Source organism: Trichechus manatus, unplaced genomic scaffold, assembly GCF_000243295.1.
Source record: "Trichechus manatus latirostris isolate Lorelei unplaced genomic scaffold, TriManLat1.0 scaffold00160, whole genome shotgun sequence".
Lineage (NCBI taxonomy): Eukaryota > Metazoa > Chordata > Mammalia > Sirenia > Trichechidae > Trichechus > Trichechus manatus.
This window is the reverse complement of record NW_004444096.1, coordinates 1,051,100-1,076,987: the sequence shown is the minus strand read 5'-3', so window position 1 is coordinate 1,076,987 and position 25,888 is coordinate 1,051,100. Positions and strand designations below refer to the sequence as shown.

The 25,888-nt window shown below is 39.0% G+C and overlaps 1 protein-coding gene across 4 annotated transcripts in view; it reads left to right on the top strand.

Annotated features, from left to right (window-relative positions):
* The window catches only part of MPP7 (MAGUK p55 scaffold protein 7), a 250,667-nt gene extending 227,391 nt beyond the window's left edge, over nt 1–23,276 (top strand). For all 4 annotated transcript variants that reach the window (XM_023740589.1, XM_023740588.1, XM_023740590.1 and 1 more), the window contains 5 exons: nt 10,551–10,631; nt 18,419–18,512; nt 19,654–19,762; nt 21,388–21,531; nt 23,093–23,276. In XM_023740589.1, coding sequence (XP_023596357.1) covers nt 10,551–10,631; nt 18,419–18,512; nt 19,654–19,762; nt 21,388–21,531; nt 23,093–23,272 — 608 coding nt within the window. In that variant the 3' untranslated portion in view covers nt 23,273–23,276. The remainder of the gene's footprint in view (nt 1–10,550; nt 10,632–18,418; nt 18,513–19,653; nt 19,763–21,387; nt 21,532–23,092) is intronic.
* Nucleotides 23,277–25,888: the final 2,612 nt, after the last annotated feature.

The following is a 25,888-nucleotide window of genomic DNA, read 5'->3' as shown; positions in this document are numbered from 1 at the left end:
GGGTGCAGTCAGTGGAGATGAATATTTCCTTTGCTATGTGATTTTCCCCCAGGAGTGTCTCCTCTTGCTGGAATTTTCCAAACCTTGAGCAAATAATTAATTGCATTATTTCAGTGACAACCAAAATACTCCTTTTTACTGCATGGGCTCCTCTAGTACTCAGATCTAACGGTAATGTTTCATCACCTGCTGCCCTTCGTTACTCCTGCCAGACTTGTCTCTCAGGTTGGTTCTGTCCTTCTTCCACCACATGTAATAACAATTAAAAAAAAAAGTTGCTATTGAGTCAGTTCCAATTCATGGTGACCCCACGTGTGTCAGGATAGAACTGTCTACGTAAGGTTTTCAATGGCTGATTTTTCAGTAGTAGACTGCTAGGCCATGCTTCTTCGTTGCCTCTGGGTGGACTGGAACTTTCGACCTTCCAGCTAGCAGCCGAGCATGTTAACCGTTTGTACCACCCAGCCAACATTTACTGAGTTTTCGGCACTGTGTTTAGGGCTATGCATATATTATTTCATTCGGTTGTCACTATAACGATAAGGTAAGTACTTTTATTATCCCCATTTTGTAGATGAAGAAACTGAAGCATAGAAACGAAAAGTAACTTGTTCAAGATCCCACAGCTGATAAGTTGTGGAGCTGACTCAGATGCACGCAGTTCGAGCCCAGGATCTTCTTTCTTATCTCACAGTGGAATATTGCTTCCCAGCTGTACAGTCGTTGCTATATTAACACTGTTTGCTGGATCAAAATAGCTTACTTTTCATTTTGCTCTTTGATTTAGGGCTCATCAGTTAGATTTCATAACAGCTTCAGATTTTGTGAAAGTTTAGATTGGCGTCTGCCCAAAGCTCATTGTTCACGTGAGTCCTGCCCACCTTACCTGCTTTGAATGGGATGTTTGCACTTCAGTCCCCCCAGGTCAGTTCAGGAGTCCCGGGGTGGTGCAAACATTTAACGTGCTCAGCTGCTAACCAAAAGGTTGGAGGTTCTGGTCTACCCAGAAGTGCTTTGGAAGAAATGCCTGGCGATCTACTTCCTAAAAATCCCCCATTGAAACCCTGTGGAGCACAGTTGTACTCTGACACACATACAGCAGATCATTCTGTTGTCAGTCATGGGTTGGAATTGGCTTGACAGCGACTGGTGTTTGTTTGGGTAAGCTCAGCAGGCTGGCTGGGTGCACTCTGCCCTTCCCGCACATCAGTCTGCGCTTTGTCTGGGCATGCTCCCTTATGGTCCATGTTGTCCCTGTTTCACTTTCTTCTGAAAATTCACCAACTAATTCCTAAGATATTATCTTTATATGAAAAAGTAGAGAAAGAAAATCATAAAAATGTTCAATCAATGCAAGCTTCGTAGTAATATTTCTGCTAAAAGAAGGATTTGTAAAGCTTCCAAAATCAAGAATGCCTGTACAGGTGGTGGATTGGAAAATTCAGCCAGCTGGTGCCAACGACCGAACATTAGTGCCCCGACCCCGCCCCCCTGCGGGCTTTCGTGTGGCATTCCAGTCCACAGTGGGATCTGGGGACATGTAGGGTTGTTTTTAACTGTCCTTCAAACGTGCTTCCCGATATCTGCTGCCTTCGTGTATTCTTTGCCCGGGAAACCTTTCTGCCTGTATGTTTGGCACATTTGACGTATCAGAATTTTCGAGTTTTAATTGATTGCCTGCAGAAATTTCCATTTGTATCCTGGGAGGCAGGATAGTGTAGAAGGGAAAAAAAAAAAAAGGGAGGTTGGCATGCGGGACTAGGTGGGCTGCGTTCCAATCCTGTTCTGTCCCTGAGTGGCTATGTGACACCCACACGTTCCTTATTCTGTCCAGGCTTCAGTGTCTTCATCGGAAAAATGGGGTAATAAGAGCCCCTCTGTTCTAGGATTGTTTTGGGGATGAAATGAAATAATATTTTCAAAGACTTAAAATAATTCCTGGTAGCTATCAGGGTTTTAAGGAGCCCCAGTGGTGGGTGCAACAGTTAAGTGCTCGGCTGCTAACCAAAAGGTTGGCAGTTTGAACCCACCCAGCAGCTCTGCTTCCATAAAGATTACAGCCTAGAAAACTCTGTGGGGCCGTTCTGCTCTGTTACATGGGGTCTTTATGAGTCAAAATTGACTCAAAGGCATCTAACAACAACAGCAGTGCAGTTTTAATACAAATTAGTGTTTATCAGTGTTAACTAATAACACTAATAAGATAAATATGAAATATTCAAATCCAAGTAAATTTCGGCTGACTTTGAACCTCATTGTTCAAAACTCCCGTAAGTTAAATTAGATTATTTAGCAAATTGTCATCTAGAAGAGATGATAAGCAGTAGACTCATGTTTTGGAAGTTCTGGATGGTCCCTGAATGGACTGTTTGCTTTTCGTGATTGTAAAAATCATACTCTTAGCAAATAGTTTCTTGGCTTCTGCGGCGCCTGCAGGTGGCACGTCGTCAGGACAGTGAAGAGAATAGAGGCGTTGGGTTTCTGCTCAGGCCTGGCTGGTCTTGACCCAGTGTTTTCAGAGCCACATGGAATAACGACATTTGCCTTGAAACTGCTAAATAAATATTACTGAGGAGGTACAGAGTAGTTTTTCTCTGTATTCCTACCATAATATTAGACATGGTTTTTATTTTTGGATTGAACTTTCAAGAAATACAAATAGACCAATTTGTTAGCATGGTAAAAATATGACAGTGGAGGACTTTGCACCTTTCTCAAAATTATTTCCTTTTTTCCTTCATTTTATAAAGGTATTATACCAAGGCCACACTTTAGCCTCTAAAATATTTTAACGACAGTTTCTGTTAAATTTCCTTCTATATTGAGAAGTAGTTTCCAAAAAGGGTGTTAAAACAGAATGTCAGCCACTCAGTACGTTTTTCTACATGGTAAGTTTCATCTTGAGTGAAACCTGACTCTTTAAAAAATAATAAAGTCAAATAATGTATGTGTGGGTGGGGTCAGATAATCAGAGTGGGAAGAAAGCTTTTGGTGTTTAAAAAGCCGCTAACACACTTTTCATAGCTTACGCCAACAGAAGAGCAAAAATTCATCTTACGGCTATTCAGACAATTTGTGACTTGTTCTGTCTGGTTATGAGATATAAAAAGAAACTGATAATAAATCTTTCTGTGTATTTTGTGGTTTCAGCTTGAGCATTAAGTACTGCTCTGCCCTTCCTGGTGATGAATCTTACATGCTGCCTAAAGACTGCTTTGTAGAGTTCCTTGGAACAAATAGACATTTATGAGACGGTCATAATTTTTGTCATAAAACTATGCTATAACAAAAAGAAAAGCAGCCCTGGTGGCGCAATGGTTAAGCGCTCAGCTGCTAATCGAAAGGTCGGCGGATCGAACTCGCCAGCTACTCCGCGGGGAGAAAGATGTGGCAATCTGCTTCCATAAAGATTTATAACCTTGGAAACCCTATGGGGCATTTCTGCTCTGTCTTGTATGTTTATTATGAGTAGAAATCCACCTGAAGGCAATGGGTTATAACAAAGAGTCCCCCACAGAAAGCAGAGAGGAAAGTCAGCACTCAAAACTAAATGTAAATGCTACTATGTTTATGAGCATTCCGATAGCTTTTGTTGGGTTTTGATTGAAAACTCATTGCCCTTGAGTTGATTCTGACCAATAAGGACCCTGTAGGACAGAGTACAACTACCCCATAGGGTTTCCAAGGAGTGGCTGGTGGATTTGAACTGCCAACCTGTTGGATAGCAGCCGAGCTCTTAACCACTGTGCCACGGGGGCTTTCTAGACAGTTGTAAAACCAAAAGGCAAGTTCAATATTATGAGGTATGATGGATTTAAAAGTATAATCCTTATATATTTAGAGATAAATATGGTCTTTACTAGAATCACAGTTGGCTTTTTATGCTATTGGTCTATGTTAAATGCTTATTAAAAATACCAAACTCTTTGCTGTTGAGTTGATTCCAACCCATGGCGACCCCATGTGTTAGAAAGTCGAACTGTGCTCCATTACTGGCTGTAATCTTTACGGAAGCAGATCACCAGGACTTTTCTTCCACAGCACCATTGGGTGGGTTTGAACCACCAATCTTTCTTTATGTTAGTAGTTGAGGGCAAACTTTTTGTGCCACCCAGGGACCTTATTAAATATTTATACACGGCTTTATTTCTGGGCATAAATCACAATTTTGTTCATTTTATTCACTCAGCTGACTTTTATGGAATACCAGCTCTGTGCCTGGCTCTGTTCTAAGCATGTGGCAGACATTAATAAACACCACAAACGTTTTTGCCCTCATGGAGTTTACGTTCTACTGGTAGGAGATAGACAAACATGCATAATAAATTAGTAATAAGTAAGAAGGTCAATTATGTAGTTGTTAAAGGTGATAAGCACTATAGAAGAAAGGAAAAGTAGAGGAAGTTCGGGGGAATCAGGAGTGGAGGACAAGGACTCGATGGCCTTTCAATGGGGAGATCATGGCGGGCTTCAGTTAAAGGCAACATTTTGAGCAGAGACTCAGAAATAGGGAAGTTGTCCATGCCCTCTTCTGCTTAGCTAATGGAGACTCAGAAATGGTTTTACGTGGACATTTTAATTTTATTTTATTCTTGTCCTCACTTTGAGATAGAGGCGAGATGAGCTCTTGAAGTCAGTATATATAAATCTGGTTTAAATAGCTGCTTTGGAACAAGTGACACTCTTTCAGCAAACTTCCCACTCACTCTTTCTTTTCTTTAACTTTAGCATACAAATGGATACTACATTAATAGCATTTTTCTTCCCTTATGAAAAAAACAGAAGAAATCTGAACCTCTACCAGGGCTTGTCATGAACTGCTAAGTTGCTATATTTTTTATATAGCTCAATTCCAAGGGAACTTTAAATTTAGTTTTATAAACAGATTTGTCACTTTCCAATGCAAAAATTCAGCCACCCACTAATGTGATCATTATAAGATTGTGGGTCAGATATAATAGCATGACCATTTTTATTTTATGCCGAGAGCAACAATAATAGTAGTGCCACAACTTGATAAGTAGACTTTTTATAGCGCATGTCTGATCTGAGGGATACCTAGAGATTTTGTTTGATTTGTCTTGCAATAAATCAAATGAGTAAGTATATTTTTTTTCAGGTAACAAAAGCCGTTTGGATATTTATTGCAGACTCCAGTAATTCTGATATTTTTCTCTGGTTTGTAAGAATAAAACGTCTGGCCGGTACCATAAAAATGTCTGAGGGGAAATATGGAAGAACGTTCGTGTTAAATAGTGCAGGTACACTGGAGATGAACGTACCCCAAAGCTGTGTCCACATGAGCGTTCAATGTAGGACGCCATTTTTATACTTGGGCCAAGACGCACAGTGATAAACAGCAAAAATGAATAGTTCTTGGTCAGAGCAGCACATGTCCCTCCTTGATGTATTGTAAATACAAATATAATTAAGTATTGGATGTAAGTTTTTTAAAGTTTATATCAAAGTATGGATTTTTATCATTAGTGCATTATAACTTATTACATGAATATATAGTGTGGCTAATGGCCACCTACTTACCTCTCTTCCTGTGAACTTTCTTTCCTAAGAGACAGACACTGTAACCTTTAGCATGATCGCCCCTCCATGTGTAATGTGCCGCTTGTCGTCATTTAAATTATTAAATTTAATGCAGTATTCATCAGCCTGAAGGAAAACTACAACTTAAATTCCGTGCAGGACTTTTACAAATAAAAATTATTTTATGCTCATTCTTTGTATATTATATGAGTGTCATTTTTTTAAACACTGCCACATTTCATTGATTTTAATAAAATTATTTTCGTAATTGTTGTTAGTGGCCATTGAGTCAATTCTGACTTATGGTGACCCTATGTGTACAGAGTAGAACTGTGCTCCGTAGGGTTTTCAAGGCTGTACCTTTCAGAGGCAGATCACCAGGACTGTCTCCGAGGCACCTCTGGGTGGGTTTGAACCACCAACCTTACAGCTAGTCGTCAGACGATCAACCATTTGCACCACCCAGGGACGCCTATTTTTGGCCGTCCTCTGTGGCACTGTATTTGTAGCTCCGATCACCTACTTCTTTACGGGTTAGTGCAGATCCTGAAGGACTGTTTACTAGAATAATGTATGACTGTGTACCAGCTGTTCCTTCAGGATCTGCACTAACCCGTAAAGAAGTAGGTGATCGAAGCTACAAATACAGTACCGTAGAGGACGGCCCAGACTTCGATGTTTTATGTATGAGAACATCACACTGATACTCTAAAGCGTCCTCCCAGTGCATTTACAGTTTCGAAGTGCTACCTCTGTCAGTGGTTTTGTTTTCTCAATACTTTTCCGCTCATTGATCTTTTTTGTTTCTCAGTTGTATATGTCTGTTTCAGTTTCAGAAAATAGCTCTTTCTGGGGCCCATGTTTACGGAATGAAAAGACTTATGCATCAACTGTGAATTAATTTTGAAAGTATACTGTGCTAGCATTTTAATAAAAGTATATTTCTTGCTTTCCACACATGTACTTTGTTATACATCATAAACACACATTTTTGTGAAATAAAAAGAAAGAAATCTGAAAATTGAACAGTGAAGACCCTCAACTTCTCATAATGACATGGATCCAACCCATTGCCATTAGGTGGATTCCAGCTCATAGCAACCCTATAGGACAGAGGAGAACTGCCCCACAGGGTTTCCAAGACTAATCTGTGCAAAGCAGACCGCCACATCTTTCTCCCGAGGAGTGGCTAGTGGGTTGGAACCACCCAGCTTTTGTTCAGCATCCAAGCGCTTAACCACTGCGCCACCAGGGCTCTAACGACAGCAGAATTATGGGTCATTTGGGGGAAAGTGTGTTACGTATGTCTAACTCCTCTTTCCATGTAAACGAAGAGTAAAAATTTACATACAGTCTTTTTTCATCTTTTTAAAGATAACAATAAAGGAATCTAGTTTGCATGTAATTAAGTGACTGTTTTCTTAAATGAAAGAGTTCTTAAATGTAAAATTTTAAATAGAAGCTTTACTAACTTTATTTTATTGGCACCCAAAATAGGCTGTATTTCTTTGGCTGAAATGAATGAAGCCTAATATAAAATCACACATAACATATTTGTAGACTTTCAGTAAGGAGTTACTAATTAAATGCATACAAAGTAATTAAAAATAATATGCCTTTCTACTTAGTTATCCAATTGATACATTTTTTCCTAAGAACTTCAGCTAATGGGGATTGATGCGTGTCTTTATTCCTTATTTCCAGAATTTACACACAAAGTAATTTTGTAAATTCTTACGAATTTTTTTAAAATGAAGCAGATAAATACTTATTTACATTTTGGTTTGAATAGAAGCAGCCTTGTATTTTTTTTTTTTTTTTTTTTTAAAGCTAGTAAGCACATCAACTTTAGGTCACTGCCAGAATTCCAAACTAATGAACTCCAGAATGATTTTCTGATGTGCCTTTTTGGCATTTACTCACATATCCTCGTTGTATTTGATTTTCCTGAGCCCTGAATCAAGCAGGACTTCTGACAGACATGCCCCCATGTACGTCCTCAGGCCTGGTATGCACACCACTGTAATTACGTCCATTTTAGACTGCTGAGTGGCTGTGCCCAGAACGAGGTTAGCGATCACGGGGTCCGACTCCTGCCCGTTTGTAGCCAGAGGCTCTGCCTATTTCCCAAGCACAGTCTGAAGTGTGGGACAGGAAGTTACAGATCCCAGGGCACCTGAGTGAGGTTTGACCACCATTCATTCTTCTAATGCCCCAACGGTAAACCAGAGAGAAAGCAGACCTGGAGTCCGTCAGACGGCCTCAGAGTGCCCGCGGAGCCACACTCCAGATGGGTGACGTAGGACAGTGACTCACCTCTCCTGTCTCAGCTGTTCATCTGTAGAATGAGGTTAACAGTACCTTGCCCGCAGGGATGTTTTGAGGATTGGGTGTGATGCATGCAAACCGTGTAGCACGTGCCTGCCACACGAAAGACCCCACTGTGTTGGTTCGTTACTGTTATTCCAGAGCCTGTTGTCTGTGATTTAACCATGTGCTGTCTTCTCTGCTTCACTTTATCCTGAGCAAGCACAATTGAAAACATACAGAGTAACCTGTTTACATATGTACGTGGAAATATGTTTGATCAATTATGGTAAAAATTGATAGGTTGAAGAGGAAATGAACCCGTCCCATTGCAGAGGCAGAAGAATGAACCTAACTGCTCTTACCCCTGCTCTTACCCCCAAATTACCGGCCATGTAAATGGACTGATATTTTAAATACAAGAGAGCCCAGTAAAAGTGCGAATGCGTGTTGACCCTAGAGGAGGGATGTGGGAAAGGAGTAGGGATCTGAGTTGTGGTCTTAAGGTCAAGTTCCAAAGAGGAGAAACACTAGAACGTCTCAGGTGTGGATGGTAGAATTGATCCAGGGGCCATGAGAGAAAGTTCTATGTGCAGGCTAGCTGGGCAGTTTCACGGTAAGGATGACGGAAATTATGTCTTTGTTTTAACCTTTCTGGGAGGATACTTCCACTTTCCTAGGGGAAATTTTTCAATAAAATCATTTGCCAGTACTGAAAATTCTTTATACATTACATAAGCACATACCTTTACAGACTACAGTGAAGTTACTTTTGTGAGCATTAGATTACAAAGTCATCACAAAAGGGGCAAAACTGAGTAAAGTCAAAATTTAAGGGTATCACATTGGAGATGACATACTTTTACACACTAATTCAAATACAACTAGTTTGGTTCCAGGTTAAAATAGATTGTTGTTTTTCTGATTAGGTACTGGATAATATAAAAAAAAAAAAAAATTAACAGAATTAAAATACTAGAATCACACTAATGAAGTATCTTACGCCTTGGGAAACCATTCAGAGCTGGGTCCTACTGGAAACCAGAAGACCTGCTGCCATCAAGTGGATTCCGACTCCAGCGACCCCACAGGACCGCGGAGAACTGCCCCATACGGCTTCCACGGAGCGGCTGGTGGATTCCAACTGCCAGCCTTTTGGTTAGCAGCCATAGCTCTTAACCACTGCTCCACCAGGGTTTCCAGGGACAGTAAATTGACGTCAGTTCCTTCAGTCCTGGGTGCCCTGAGGGACGTGGTGGTCCGGCCCGTTATTGCAGCTTTAATGTTCGCCTCTGTCTTCTGCTTTTTTGAGCGCACGTAATTGAGTTTGCTTCCCCCGTACCCTGTGCGCGTCCTGCAACTCCACTGTAATGCGCCTGGTTTTTCTTGATTGTTTCCTGTTTGTTTTAACGAGGAAGTTTTAGCTCTTACTGTGAATATGTTTTTGGACCTTTGGAGAAGGTAAAATGCATAAGCCCCTACATTGTGCCTGACACAGAGTAAGCAGTCAGTCAATGCTTATTCCTTTGTATCTCTCCCTCAGAGATCTCATCTGTTCTTACAGCTTCAATGTGTACCTTGATAGGATTACATTCACAGCGGCACCCAATTCTGTCCTCTCTGTTAAATTGCAGTCCTTTGTTAGCTAGCTAGATCTTTCCTTTCCATAAACTCCTTGTATCTAGAGTTGAATTCATCACAGTCCCCTTTGCTGCATCTCCAGAGAACCAAGCTCAGACGTAAGCTCCACCAACTTCTCTTCGTGACCTTGAGCTTGTCGCCTTATGAGATCTAAGTCCTAGTGCGAGCCCTTTTTGACTTCAACTCCTACTCCTTTGGCTCATTTATCAAATGGTTTTATCTCTGTAACAGAACACTTATTGAGTCTAATTTAAGTAAATAAACTAATGCGTGCCTACATCTGTCAGCTAGGGAAGCAGCTGGTGAGAAGGTAGATGAAGGCCCTGTTTTCCCAGAGCTCACAGTTTATTGGGCGCAAACAGTTAAGCTCTCGACTGCTAGCCAGAAGGCTGTCGGTTCAAACTTAACCCCGGGGCACCTAAGAAGACAGGCCTGGCGATCTGCTTCAGAAAGGTCACGGCCATTGAAAACCCTGTGGAGCAGTTCTACTCTGCACACATGGGGTCTCCATGAGTTGGAATCAACTCTGTAGCAACTAACAGCGACAACAGCAAAGAGCAACCGAAAGTAATACAGCATAGGAGGGGGTCCTGACAAATGTCAATGGGCAGATGGTTTTGCAGATTTACAATGCATCGTTTCATTTGCATCCAAAATAAAATCAAGGTCCAGTGATTTTTTTATTAGACTCTAAAACATGTAAAATTAAAATTATCACTATCTGAACTACGTAATCTAATTTTTTTTTAAGTGCACGTTTTTTAAGCTCTAGTGGGAACCATTACTTGATAATGTATTTAGATACTCTCGACTATGTTTCATTCAAAACACAAATATTTCTAACTTTTTTTGAGGGGAAGGTGGGTATTTGAATTTAAAAAGTAAAAAAAGCAACAGAAGGAATCCTGGCTTCTTATATACAACTTGACTAGAGCTCATCTCTTGGGGCACAGAGTTGGGAACATGTCCTCGGTCTGTCTTCATGGATTCATGTCAATGATAGCAATGTTTCTACAGTGTTTTGCTCGGTAATGAATTTATATTATCCTGTTTTTTTTCAGGCCCTATCGGAGTAGGGTTAAATGAACTGAAACGAAAGCTGCTGATCAGTGACACACACCACTACGGTGTGACAGTACCACGTAAGTTCTGTACTGTGCTGTGCTCCTGCTGTTAACACTCATGGTGATCCTCACTGAACCCTTACACAGCATCGTAAGAGATTTGCCCTAGTTTACACGGGTTATTTGCAGGCTATTTGATAGTCACAACTTCCCTGCTCTTAGCTTTTCACGGCATGTTTCAGTACACATGACATCAAAGTATCATTCACGAATTTTCTTTTAAAAAATATTCTTTACTATTCTGTTTCCTAAAATAAGCGCTAAGGTTTTCCAGAGTTTTTCACCAAATCGCAGAGGGACGAAGGAGACTTCTTACAATATAAACCTTTCTTAATTACTTTTTATATGTAGTAATTGGCAGATGGTGTTCAATGGGACTTTCATTGGCATATATTCCAGATATGGTAGGCTTCTTCTCAGGACACAGAATTAGATCTAGTTTGATAAAAGTTGTTTTCACAGGCAGTCTTACAAATGAAATGTGATGTTGGAAGCATTTTGATCTCCAGAGTAAACGCCACCTGACCACTTAATATGTTGATGTTAGCGAAGCTGTCTAAAAGGCTAAATGGCAGTGTTGGCTTTTTCAAGTGGTTTTAGCACTGTTAAAAAAAAAAGTCCTTTGTATGTTGCCCTTAGCAATGTTCTTTAGTTTTGGAAGAGCTCAACTTTATTTTAAAATCATCGTTTTCTATTACCTCAAGTTATCCCTTGTTAACTGCATTTTCCCAAATTACTGTTTATAATCATTTTCAGCCATAAGTTATAGGACTGCTGGTTTCCACCAACAGAGATGGAAGTAACAGAAAATACGAAATTAGAAGGTTTCATTTTTTTCTTTTTTAACTTTAATCATTCACTTCTCTTACAGAAGCTGCATTGCAATATACAGGTAGTGAGAAACTCATAGAACACTTATTAAGCATACACGTAAGCAATTGTGAAAGAAACCTAGAGGATGGAAAGAGGTTAAAAGGAAAAAATGTATTAATTTCCTGCTGTGTATTCATCTCCTTTATTTGTCTCTATTTACCTAGTCCTCATTAGATGGGTATTATTAGCTCTGTTTCACAGAGAAGGAAATAGGGGTGGAAAATATGCTTTGACTTATTGAGATTTCCATAGGTGATAGCTGCGCCTGGATTTGAGACGAAGTTTATGATGCCATTTCTCATTCCTCCTGTTTAACAGTACACAGTCCTTTCAGACTGCAAGTTCTTTTTCTTGTAGCCCTGTTAGTACTAAAGACTTGTTTGTTTTAAGAGGATAAATATCAATAAGGCTGTCTTTCAAGCTTAATTCCTCTGTTATAGCTTTGGTATTTCTGAAAAACCTAGGGCAAAGCAATTTGGGCTCAGTTTATTCAGCTATTAAAATAGCATTTGCCAGGAGGCGGAGCCAGCATGGTGCTATAGACAGAAGCACCACGTCATCCCTCCACAGCAAAGACCCGAAACACTAAGTCAAACAGAGACAAACATCAATCCTGGAACCCTAAGTGTCTAATGAAGATATAAAGAACTCAGCCAAGCACCGAATGGAATAAGAAACTGACAGAGGATGGAGAGCGAGGAGAGAGACTTGCAGAGGTCCCCTATCAGCTAACACAGCATGGATTCACCATCTTGAACTCCTGTTGGAGATTGGCAGACAGGGAGTATGGGAAAGCAACTTCACAGAGCTCCCAGCACGAGTCAGAAGGACCAGTAACCAGCAATATACACTTTCCCATCCCCTACCCTTCTACCCCCTACTTGGCCTCCGCTGCTTTTTAGCTGGCTGCGGTTGCTTGGGCGGATGGGAAGTGCAGAGACCATGCCACTTGGATTCACCCTGCCCACATCGGGGATCAGTAGACACGGAGTACAGGAAGGCAGCTTCATGGAGCTCCCAGCAGGAAACAGGGTGCCCACTGGACCTGCCCTGCTGCACCACAGCTGAGTGACTGACCCTGCCCTTTGGAGAAGGAGGTGAAAAGTATTGTGCCTACAGACGAGCAAACAACAAAGAATGCACAGCCTGCCTGCTCAGACATAACCAAATAAAACAAAAAAGCAGGACAAAACAAACATATCTACGATCAATAAATGAAAAAAATAACTACTGAATGTCCCGAAGACAGCAGACAATATGAAAACATATAAAAAACAGGACAGGATGGTTCCAGTAGGCGTCCAAAATAAAACACCAGTTGACTTTCCAGTAGAAGAAAAGGCACTAGAACTACCTGATAGGGAATTCAGATCTCTAATACTCAGAGCTATCCAAGAGTAGAAGCAAAAAGCAGACAAAAATGAGGGAAAAATAGACGAATTCAGGAAAATAATACAGGAATAAAATGCCAAAATAAGTTCATGACTAGAAATCATACAAAAACAATTAGAAATCCAAAAGGTAAACAACAAGGTTTCAGAAATGGACAGTATCATAGAAGGGCTGAGGAGAAGGTTTGAAACAATGGAAGACAGGATCAGCGAAATTGAAGACAAACACTCAGATTCAACTTTGAGGAAAAATCAGAAGAAAGAACAAAGAAAAATGAAGAAACCGTGAGAATTATGTGGGATATAATCAAAAGCAAAAATTTTCAAGTGATTGGAATTCCAGAACCGGGGGAGAAAATGGAAAACACAGAGAGGATCACTGAAGAACTGCTGACAGAAAACTTCCCCAATATCATGAAAGATGAAAAGCTCACCATCCAAGAAGCTGAACTAACTCCATGTAGGGTAGACTCCAAAAGAAAATCACCAAGGCATATCATAATCACACTTGCTAAAACCAAAGACAAAGAAAGAATCGTGCGAACAGCTTGAGAAAAAAAGTCACATGCAGAGAGGAATCAATAAGACTAAGCTCTGATTATTCGGCAGAAACCATGCAGGCAAGCAGACAATGGGATGACATATATAAAACCTTGAAAGAAAAAAATTGCCAACCAAGAATAATATATCCTGCAAAACTCTCATTCAAATATGATGGTGAAATTAGGACATTTCCAGATAAACAGAAATTAAGGGAATATGTAAAAATCAAACCAAACTTACAAGAGGTATTAAAGGGAGTCCTTCGGTTTGAGAACAAACAGCATCAGACCACAGCCAGAATCTAGGATGTAAGATCGTACCAGCCAGATACCAACCTAGGAAATGAACTCTCAAGGACTATCCAAAACCAATAGAATTACAACAGGGAACCAGAGAGTTAATCTGTAAATGTCAACAACATTAGAACAATAAAAGAGGGAATAAACGGTGTCAGTGTAGAACCTTCTAATGGAGAGGAAGGCAAGGTGATAGCAAGTAATACTAGACGGGCTCAAACCTAGGAAGATAAGGGTAAGTTTCAAGGTAACCACAAAGAAAGTTAACAAACCTACTCATCAAAATAAAGAAGAAAAACAGAAAGTCTCAGTAAAAACAAAATCTACAAAAACAAAAGAAATGAAAAAAAAATCCATAAACAAACCACACTGGTTGCTGTCCAGTCAATTCCAACTCATAGCCACCCTTTAGGATGGAGTGAAACTGCCCCATAGGGTTTCCAGGGCTGTAAATGTTTACAGAAGCAGACTGCAACATCTTTCTTCCGTGGAGCAGTTGTTGAGTTTGAACCACTGACCTTTTGGTTAGCAGCTGAGAGCTTAATGATGCCCCAGGGCTCCTTCACACACACAACAAAACCTCCTAAAATAGAATGTACACATCAGACTACAAGTTGGTGAGTCATAATAAATGGAAGTATTAGACATGAAAAAAAACAGCATTTGCCTTTGAAATTACAGAAACTGATTCCATCTAGAAAGGTTCTGGGCTAGGACTCTCCGAAGAAGTCCCTAAAGTAATAACTTTCGACTCTGATTTACTTTTTTTTAAATTGTTGTAAATATACATGACCAAACATTGGCTGTTTCAGCCATTTTTACATGTGCAGCTCAGTGACATTGATGACGTTTATCCGTCATGCAGCCGTCACCACTCATTCCAGTTTTTCCCTTTAACAGAAATTCAGTTTGATTCACTTTTTTAACAATTTTCATTTATTTTGTTGCTGTTGTTGAGAATACACACAGCAAAACACACACCAATTCAGCAGTGTCTACGTGTATGATCCAGTGACATCGATCAGTCTGATTCACTTTTAAACAGATTATGAATGTCAGAGGATCCCCATGTAGCAGTATCCTCCAGACTTGCCTGATAGTAAGAACATCGTGGGGTGGTTATAAAAAGATTTCAAGTCCTTTCCAGAAGATTCTCCTTCAGGAGCCTAACAGAAGGACTGAGAATCTATACTTACAGCGGGTGTCCCAAATAATTCATAATATCAGACGAGTTTGGAAAGTACAGCTATGACAGCAGTTTAAGGTGATTTAATTATTTAAAGAAGAATATATTTAAGAGCGGTTTTGGAAATATAGAATTTTTTTTGCTTTGTAAAATACTTTGGGTACAGTATTGATTATTTAGAGATAAATTAGTTGCTTTTATTATGCCACCAGTATCCTGTTTAATGTTTAAATCTACAATTCTCCTTTCCAAAACGTGTACAGAATATCCACCAGAATGGATAAAATGAAAACGATATGGAACAATTGAACTCTCACACATTGCTGGTGGGAGTGTCAATTAATCTAGCCACTTGGAAAACTAAGTGGTAGAATTTACTAAAGCTGAACAAATACATGCCATATGACCCGGCTGTTCTTCTCCCAGTATATACCCAACAGAAATACATTCATCAAAAGTCATGTACTGGATATTTTTAGAAACACTATTCATAAAAGCCCAAACCTGGAAACTATCCAAGTGCCCATCAGTAGTAAATGGATAAGTAAATTTTGGTATATTCACACTGTGGAATGCTACAACACGATGAGAATGAACAATCTACAATGACGTGCAACAGAATGAATGAATCCCACAAACATGTTGAGTGAAGAGATACACACACACACACACACACACAGACACACACAACAAGGCTAAAGTGTGCTATTAGAAGTCTTGAGGGGATGAGTTGGCAGGGAGTCCAGGAGGTGATTCTGGGAAGCTGGCAATTTTCTCTTCTTGTTCGAGTGCTAGTTGTGTTCGTTCTATACAAATTCATCAAACCATATACACTTATATGTGAAATTTTTTTATATTTTACTTCAGTGTTTTAAGTATTAAAAGTCTGCTAAGTTCTTAGCAGGCGCCCTGGTGGTGCAGTGCTTAAGAGCTCGGCTGCTAGCCAGATCCACCAGCCGCTCCTTGGAAACCCTGTGGGGCAGTTCTGCTCGATCCTGGAGGGTTTCTGTGAGTCGACAGCAGTGGGTTTGGTTTTTGGTTTTAGGGCAATAATACTGAACCGCGCCTGCTCCAGAGACATGGACTTCTTATCTCCTCATGTAGATGCTAACAAAGATGTAGAATTCAGGAGGTGTTGGTATCTTATGAGAATCGACACGACAGCAATGGGTTTTTTTTTTTAAGTACTTAGTAGGGAGACCAGGTGGCGCAAGAGCTAAGCACTTAACTACTAACCAAAAGGTTGGCAGTTCAAAGCTACCCAGCAACTCTGCAGAAGAAAGACCTGGAGATCTGCTTCCGTAAAGATTACAGCCAAAAAAACCTTATGGGGCATTTCTGCTCTGTCATATGGGGTCACTATGAGTAGGAATCAACGTGACAGTGTACCTAGCAACAACAAATTCTTATTAGTATAGTGCTAATGTCATTTTCCTTGTTTTGACAATGTGCTGTAGTTCTGTAAGATGTTGCCATGGGGGAAGCTGAGTGTACTGTTTTTGCAGCTTCTTATGCATTTATGATTATTTCAGTGTAGAAATAAAAAGCATTTAAAGGGATGCTAAATCAGGAAAATTCCATTACTCTTGGGTTTAAAATGGCTGAAAAAGTTGTATGAGATCTTCTATATAGCCATATTAAGTATTAAAAATTGCTTTGAAAGAAAGTGGTGGCAGGAGCCCCTGTTTTCTATGTATTTCTTCTTGTGAGAAATCTCATCCTTGATAAGCAACATTAGTGTTGTTTTAAAGCCATAGATTATCATCAACCTATCTAAATGACAATATAACCAATCTTTCAGTAAATTAAAGTCGTTACCAAGAGGTATTTCAGTGGATATTAAATACCTGATGGTTCCAAAGTCTTTGTATCTAGACACTCTCCGTCATACCTGTTAATCCCTTTGTAGTTTCTCATGAAGAGTTACAAATCGGTATTTTCAAGATGGTATCAGGGAAAGTGGACATTATAGGCATATATCACACTTTTGATAGTACTCATGCTCTAGCAACTTCTTTGTCTATAGGATACCTCAGTTGAGATTTCTAAAAAAAGTAGTGTTATAACCTAAAGTACCTGTTTTAAAAAATTATTGTTTTTTTTTTTTTTTTCTCTTTTGCTGCAAAGGTTATTCTGGGATTTTGTTGCAGGGTGGGGAAGGGGGCAATGGAGTTTGCTGTTTGTCTTGAGCTGTAAGCATGATGGGTATTCAGACAGTGAGCTGTGCGGGTTAGCGACCTGCATTGTGATGAGTATGCCCATCTTTCCTTTTCCGTCGGAACAATTTTCAAAGCCCTTTTTCAGGATTCTTCACGGTTAATGAGTTTATCTGTGAAGTTCCTTTGATACCTCATTGCAGTTAGATACTAAAATTCATCAGTAAAATAATATCAGACCTGGGTAATTCAGACTGATCATGATAAGCAAACAGTTTGGTTGTAGACCTGTTACCTTTTAAATGTGTTTGGCAAGTTCATGAATGTATTGTTAGCTATCACTGGATATGGTTTTAAATAATATTTTTACTCTCCAAGAGAGCACCATCCATCGAATCAGTGGTCTTTAAACTGTGTGTTCTGCATTTTCCAGGTGTTCTGTCTTTAGAAGTGCGTTACGACAATCCTTCCTTAGTTCATGAGAAACAAATTAATCCACGGGGAATTCTCAGTTTTGACTTCCGGCAGTATTATTTTTCTTAAAACCTACCATTTGCTAAAAGAATGCCAGCAAACAACAACGTAGCTATTTAAATAATAAAGGAAATTAACCCCAAACTGCCAACAAGGCATCATCCTGAATTTAATACTGCTCATATTCTTGGATGTGTATTATGTTACATATACTGAACAGAGTTTTGCTGCTGTGAAATTTATTCTTAGTTTTTATGATAGAATTAAATTTATCAGTATTTCATGCTGTTTCTGCAGAGGGTGTGAGCTTCACAGAGAATAACAGCACCTCTTGATGCAAAAAACATTCTTAATTACTGAAAGGTTGGAAATTCAATGGCATTCTAAAAATATGCTGTTCTTAACGTTGCAAAGAAGGAAGAATAGCGAACAGAGGTCATTGACTTCATTCCATTAGCACAACAAAACGTGGAGGGCAGCCCCCGTGTGCCACGTGCTGAAGAGTGGAATCTGTGTACCTCACAACATAGTGGGGAGAGCCTTGCTTTAATAGATAAAGATCAATAAGTAAAGATAATAAGCGTAATACTTGCAAAAGAAATGGGTTTTTCTCAAGGGTTTAAGCAACATTTTCATCTAATTAGCATTTTAGAGAGCCTTGAAAATGTCATGGATAATAGCAGACAGATCCATCTTCAAATTAGTATTATTTTAATATCAGAAAATATGAATTAGTGACACTTTATTAGCTGTGTTGCTTTATATAAACTTTAAAAACATGTTTAAGAAATGCACTTTAATCAAATATACTTGATGATTTCTTTTTAAATTTTTGCTTAGGGCGACTGGCATGGGCTTTTTTAAACTCTTTGTAATTAAATCCCAGACACAACCAGAGCCAGAAGAAGCCAGGAGAGTGACGGCGTTGAATACATTTTCACTTCCAAGCATTTGTTTGAGACAGATGTACAAAACAACAAGTATGTGGCAATTTTAAAACAATCTTGTGTGACTGTGGTTTTTAAGCATGTACTTCTACATCCAGCTTTAGACAACTGGAAGTTCCCCTCCAGTTGAAATGTAGTGTATTTTTTATAATATTTGAAACAAAACAAAAAGATGATAATTTGGCTAATAATAGCTATCAGTCTTCACCTCTAATTTCTAATAACCTAGACCTTTTCCATTTCTGTTAAGTGAAACATAGAAGAATTATTTTGCAGAATAAGGGAAGGTGGCTAATGTTTTATTGTGACCTCTTTCCACCCCACTAGTTGAATCCTAATATATAATTTGGATAAAATTTTATCTTAAAAATGAATTAACAACCATGTAATATATCCCTATGGAGCACAGTTCTACTGTGACACACGTGGGGTCACCAGGAGTCAGAATCGACTCGCCGGCAGCTGTTTGAATACATCCCTGATGCTGCAGTCCCCTCCACACATGCTCTTTCCCTCTTTTGCTCGTCAGGAAGCTGAAATCATGGTAGTTACCTGGCTTGTGCCATATTCTCTAGCTCGCTCTAAGTTGCTTTCTTCCCCCAGGTCCCACCCCTGCCAGGTTTTCCATTTACTTAACCATGACTATTTTAGGGTATCAGAGAGTAATATGTGTTTCAATGCAGGTTTGTGGGATTTTCTTGAAACATCAAAATGCCTTTTTTTCGTTTGGCCCAGCGGTTGTGTTTTTATAGCGCACCATCGGCTGTCCTGGCTCCATTAGCCACCACCCAGCTCCTCCTCTACTTCTAAGTCGAGCTTAGTGTGCAATGAAATTTCAGTAGTTTCTATTGTTTGGCTTACTCACTGTTTTACTGCATTACATTAGTTCTGAAAAAGAAGTGATGGAAAACATGAGGGTACCGCTGGACTGCAGCACTTTCTGTTTCCGCTTAAGTGTAATACAAGCAAGTGTTACTGATTTGGAAATGTAAAGTAGAAGATTTTTTAAAATTGACATTCTGAAGTACTTGGCTCTATTTATTTTATTAAATGGAGTTTATTTTATTAAATATGTTCAGTGAAAATACCTCTTCCATATGAATTCTGTATCTTGCTAACTGTAATTTTTTTTTAAATTTACAAATGATTCTGATACGTCTCTAATTTTCTGCAGGTTTATTGAATATGGTGAATATAAAAACAACTACTACGGCACCAGCGTGGACTCGGTCCGGTCTGTGCTAGCGAAAAACAAAGTCTGCCTGCTGGATGTGCAGCCGCACGTAAGTGAACAGCGAGCTACTCTGCGCTTCTCTGGCCCCTGTAATCTGCTACGCTTCGTGTGAGCATTTCAGTAGGAGGTAGATTTGAAGTCTGCTCACTCTTGGCATCTGTGTGGCTTTTCTAAACCACATTTAAGACAAAAGCATTTAAGTGTAATTAGAGAAGTCTTTTGTGAAAGAAAAAAAAGCCCTGAAGGTGGGGGAAATACTCCAAGATCTGTGTTTGTAACTCTTGTTTATATTCAGTTTTTGCCAGTTACAATGACTGTTAGATATTTCTTCTAAATATTTTGTATTTTTATAAAAACCTTACACTATTATAGGTATAATGTATGTTGTGTATTATGTATGATAAGTGTTCACATTTTTTAATAGTGGATGTTTTGTTTCTTGGTCTCTTTCTTTGATTTTGGTTGTAAGTGTGCCCTGGAAGGGTCAGCCAGCCAACGAGAGCTGAGTGGCATTTTACAGGAATTGTGATGAATGAGATCCCTATTGCAGCCGTCAGGCTGATCTTTGCCCTTCCCTCTGGGAGCTCTTAGGAACATTCTGGACTGAGAATGTATAGTGGAAGAAACCATTCAACCTTTGGCGTTTTCCTCATCACTCAGAAACCATAGACATGTCCTCCGACATGGCTGCACCACGGGATGTGCCTTGTGCACAGCCTGGAAATTCCAGAATGCCCTGGAGAAGCCCCGTACACCCTCCATGGTTGTTGTCAGGTGCCGTCAAGTCAGTTCCAACTCACAGCGACCCTGCGTACAACAGAGCGAAACACTGCCTGGTCCTGCATCATCCTCACAGCTGTTGCCCTTAAAGAAGATAAATCTGGAGTACAGGGGTACCAGGACTCAGCAGGGAGGCTGAATCCTGACTTAGACACCAGCAATGAATGGGATAGTTCTGCTTATGAAGAAACTCTGCCAGTGTACTAGTCACTCCAAAAGTCCCTCAAGTGCTCACCTACCCCTCCCTCCCCGCCCCCACCACCACTACTCTCTCTCACACTCACACACAGCCTGTCTACCTAACTTTTCAGTGCAATTTATGATATATATTCATATTCTAGAGCCATATAGATAAAGAATATCACCCTACTATCAATCACCCTTGATTATAGATGAGTCCCAAAGCATAGCCTGAATAGCATAAAGTATTTGATGAGGCAGATTGGTAACCTTCATGGGGCGGAGGAGCCTGCCCTTTGAGGGCATTCTGAAGGGCAGGAGGAAAGAGAGAGCTTGTTTGGGGTCAGGAAAAGATCTGAATGGGATGATTGGAATACTTCCACGCACGAAAGTCTTTCTGTTTGACTCACAGTGTCTTTTGAGTATTTAATTTAAAAACCAGTTTCATAGTATGGTTAGCCACTTCTGTTCGATATTAATTATAGCACATTTCACAACATTTATCTATGCAAGTTACATTCTCTAGGCAGCTTTTCAGAGGTATTTATTACATTTAATTGTCAATGACTCATTGAATAATAACATAGACCTACTGACCTTAATTAGAAAATGATTTTAAGAATTTTCTCATTAGACAGAAAATTCCATTTTATTGTAAAACTCACTCACGATGTTATAAAGAAATACAAGAAAACGTATTCTTTTTTCTTGCAGACAGTAAAGCATTTAAGGACACTAGAATTTAAGCCTTTCGTGATATTTATAAAACCTCCATCAATAGAACGTTTAAGAGAGACAAGAAAAAATGCAAAGATTATTTCAAGCCGAGATGACCAAGGAGCTGCCAAACCCTTTACAGTAAGTGTGACGATGGTCGGCAATACTGCGTCAGCAAAGCTGGAAGAAGGTGTGCAGCAGCAACCACCTTGGAAAGACTATAGTGTTCGCTGTTGTGATCCAAAATCTGGAAAAGATAGAATTGCATTTAGGTGCATATATTTTGAATGACTGACCTGTAGTTGTCTTTTGTGCGTCTATGAACGGATCTTCATATGAAGTTGACTCAAAAATATTGAGTATGCATTTGTGCATACAGATTAGATTTTTGTGGATTGGACATTTATAGAACACTCATACCAATTAGTTTTCAGAGTAGCCTTATTCTTAAAGTGAAAAAAAAAAAGCCAAAGTCAGTTCCTGTTACTCATGAAGACGAATAGACTAAATGAAAATTTTAATAATCTGCCTTTTTTGTCTCTTTGCCATCAGTGATCAAATTTCGCACAGTACAAGAAAAAACACCTTTTTTGAGTATAGGGCAAGTAGACTCGTATTATTACCCAGTAATATTTGTATTTCCTGTGAGTGTTTTTAGAAATGGAGACTGTAGTATGTTAACGATCATAATGGCTTCTGGCAAGACCTTTCATTGTTTTTTGTTTTTAATCTCAAGATAATGTATTCTGCCTTTGGATCAAGATAAAAAGCTAAGAAATGAAATGTCAAGAACTATATTTTTGTTTTGTTCTTTATTAGCTCATCTTTAGCCTTAGTCTATATTAATTTATAAACTGTTAATTGTGATACCAAAATACAGATTACATTTTTGATCCCCAATATTTGATAAATATTTTTCTAAAATAATGACAGTACATATCCGTGCCGACTGGGTATAATCATGATGTTAGTTACTTGGTGTTCTTAATTAACACTGAAGTTAAATTCTTTATTGTTGTGCAATTTTATGTGACATTGAAATGTGGACTCTGAAATTATTTCAGTATGTTGCATTAGAAGGAGTTTTACTGTATACTATTTATAAATTTAAAGGTTTCTCAAGATAATAAATGGTAACATATTCTTAGGATTTGGCTCCATTAGGTTTATGCATATAATTATATAGTCTTGAGTTACAGAGCCAACTAAAACACTTTCAGGTTTCAAAATGCGAGTGTGAATGGCTTCTGAACCACTCCTAATGAGAAGTAGGCAGGGCGTAGTGACTCTTTATAAATGTGTTCAACTCTGAAAAAGTAGTTTGTGTTATAAGTTGCTTGCTGTGCGTAAGCACAGATAATGCAATCAGTCAGAATATCAGAGTAAACAGTCTCACCCTGCCCCCCGTAGCTATTTTAGAACAGAAATATCCCCGTTATGCTAACTTAGTAACAGATTATCCAGAAATTCAAGGAAGGCGGGAGTTTTGGGTCTCATCAGAGCAGTTCAGTTAGAAGCAAATCAGAGAGAGAGTGTTGGAAGTTATGACTCCTGAGGAACTTATGGTTAAAGAGGGTAATTCCCATTTCTGGTTGAAGCGAAGGATTGAGCACAAAGTCAGCCAGTGTGGGATGTTTGCATTGATAGGAAGTGATGTAATTGCCTGGTTAACCAATTTAAAAAAAAATACTTCCCTTTGTAGGAAGAAGACTTTCAAGAAATGATTCAGTCTGCACAGATCATGGAAAGCCAATATGGTCATCTCTTTGACAAGATTATAGTAAATGATGATCTCACCGTGGCCTTCAATGAGCTAAAAACAACTTTTGACAGATTGGAGACAGATACCCACTGGGTTCCAGTGAGCTGGTTGCATTCATAACTAAGAAAAATTCCGTAACCCTTTTCTATAGACTGCATGATTAGAATAAATTCAGTTACCATTTTGGTGGGAGGGTTTTTTTAATCTGTATCGACTGTCATAAATGGACGATCTTGCTAAGACTGAATGCTGGTTTTGTTTGTATCTTTTTACAGCCTTATTTCAAATATGATGTGTGAGTGTAAGATCCAGAATCAGCATGTGCACAGCACTGTGTTCGAAGCAAAGCTTTGAGCTGTCTGGTTGTCTGTAACAGAGCTCCATCTCCAGGGCGAGTACTCTAAAGAGAAACAAGGAGAGAACAGAGTTCAGGGCCTCAGCTGTCTCAGATGTGGTCACTGCCATCACGTTCGCCTGTTAGCAGCTGAGGGTGTTAATAGCCCCATACAGATAGGGCAGCGGCACTGGTTTCCCGGCAAATCATCACAGATTTTGCTGGGCTGGCAGTAACAAGAGATCCTGTTCACTAAAAGTGTGAGCTTTTTCTTACGTACGCACAATATGTTCACAGTGGGTGCGTTTTAAAATCTTTCTTAAAGAAACTACTGAAAATTTGCCTTGAGTAAGTAGCCTTCATGTTATAGCTTGAGAAGTGCTTTTGAAAATAGTTCAGTGACTCAACAAATATTTAATAAGGGAAAATAGACTTTTAAAAACTACGTAGGTAACTTTAAAAACCTTTCCTTATGGTATTAATTTTAATAAGAATGGTGATATCTCGGGGGTAAGTCATGATTACAAAGGTCATTTTTATTTGAAATCACCAAAAAGATACTTGTTTTTTTTTCTTAGCTGCCTTTGGATTTTCCCGATAAATTATAAAAAAGTGATTCATATCCTAAAAGTAGACGTTTTACACGTGATTGATACAGTTAAAGAAAATGTGATCATTTTTTAAACATACGCAATTTGATTACCACACATAGCACTACGATATATTTTAGAAGGCTTTTCTTGAGATGTTAACTTATTTCTTTATCATTGAAACGATTCTGAACACTAGCGAGATACTGTCCTAACCTTGCCATTTGCAAAGAAGTTTAAGGAAAAATCTCACACGGTAAATATTTAGATGGGATCTCTCATTTTTCTTGATACTGCTGATCTTCAGCAAGTGAATTATGTAGTTAAACATACTAGAAATGTCCGTAAGCTGTATAGGAGAACACGTCCTGCAATTCTTGCATGCATAAGACCCTGCCAATCAAAGATCATTGCATCTGTGACTTCAAAAGAGAAAAAATATTATTTTTTGTTGATTTATAAAGAGTTTAGATGTCATGTTGAAAGAAAAATAGTATTTAGTGAAATTTTATATATTTATTAACTATTTGAAAGGCGTATTTTTTTAATAATCAAATGGGGCTATTCATGAAATAAATTGATTATATGTAAAGGTGTCATAATTTAAAATAGTGGTTTTATGAATCAGGGTCAACATTCCATGTAAATATTTGACCTTGATTTGTTCCCAGAGTGCCCCACAAGTGTGTTCAATCTGCACTGCACATGCGAGAGCGCCGTTCACCGCATTTCCTTCCGATGTGTCAAATTACACGTTAGAAACAGAAATGAAAACCCCTCCAGCGGCCTTGCACACATGCTGATCGTAAGAGTTAGATAATTAGACTAATACTGCTTAACAGCATCATCCAAACAGTAAGGTCTAAGTTTATCAATTAAATAGCAACTAATTTAGTTTAAAAAAAAAGAGAGCCGAGAATAGGGTTGCCAAGCCACACTTTAAAATAATACGTGGCTGGTCCAAAGTACAAGTCCTAAGTAGGTATATTATTTGGGTAGATTATTCTCTTCTTTGAACACTGACTAAAGTTCCTATAAATTAAGACTTACTGTACAAAGAATAATGGGAAATGTACAATAACTCAGGCAGTCATCTGAGTATTTTAGGCAGTCCAGGTCCCTTGCTCTGAAATACCGACATTGATTTTTTTTTTTTTCATTTACAGATAATCTCCTCAGCTCTTTATTGTGGAGGTAGATGTGGCTTAAGGTGGTGGAAACTGAATCTTTTTGTTGGTGGTGGTGATGGGGGTGTTACAAAAATATGATTTTTCAGAGCTCTTTCCCTGTTTAGACTAGAGCTGACCAATATTTTTAAAATAATTGGAAGCAAAGGGGCACTTCAGCAACTGGAGAAAGCTCTTCTCAGGTAGCACACGCAGTCTAGCGGGCAATGCGTACATGGCCGTCTTGATGCCTAAGAGATCCGGTTAAAATTTAATGAGGCCAGGCCGGTTCCAAAGTCTTGTTAACAACTGTGGCAGGAGGCCCTTGATTGTGTGCTTTTCTTCACCCCACTTACTCCTCCTCTCCCTAAACAGGAAAGTAGCTTTGTTCCTCACTGGTCGTTGTTTTAGCAGGCTGCTCCCAAAGATGTTAGCCAATATATAAGAGAAGGGGAATATTTACTTTAAATCCGTATACTTAAAAACCAAGACCAACAAGGAAACTCTGTAGGCCTGTGACTGATAAGTTAGAGTTGGTTAAAAATAAAAAGGTGAAATGGAAGTATAACTTTTCCCATGACTTTCCTTAACAATATGGAAGTCCTTGGTATCTTGAGGCTAACATTCCTGGTATTGTTTAACATTG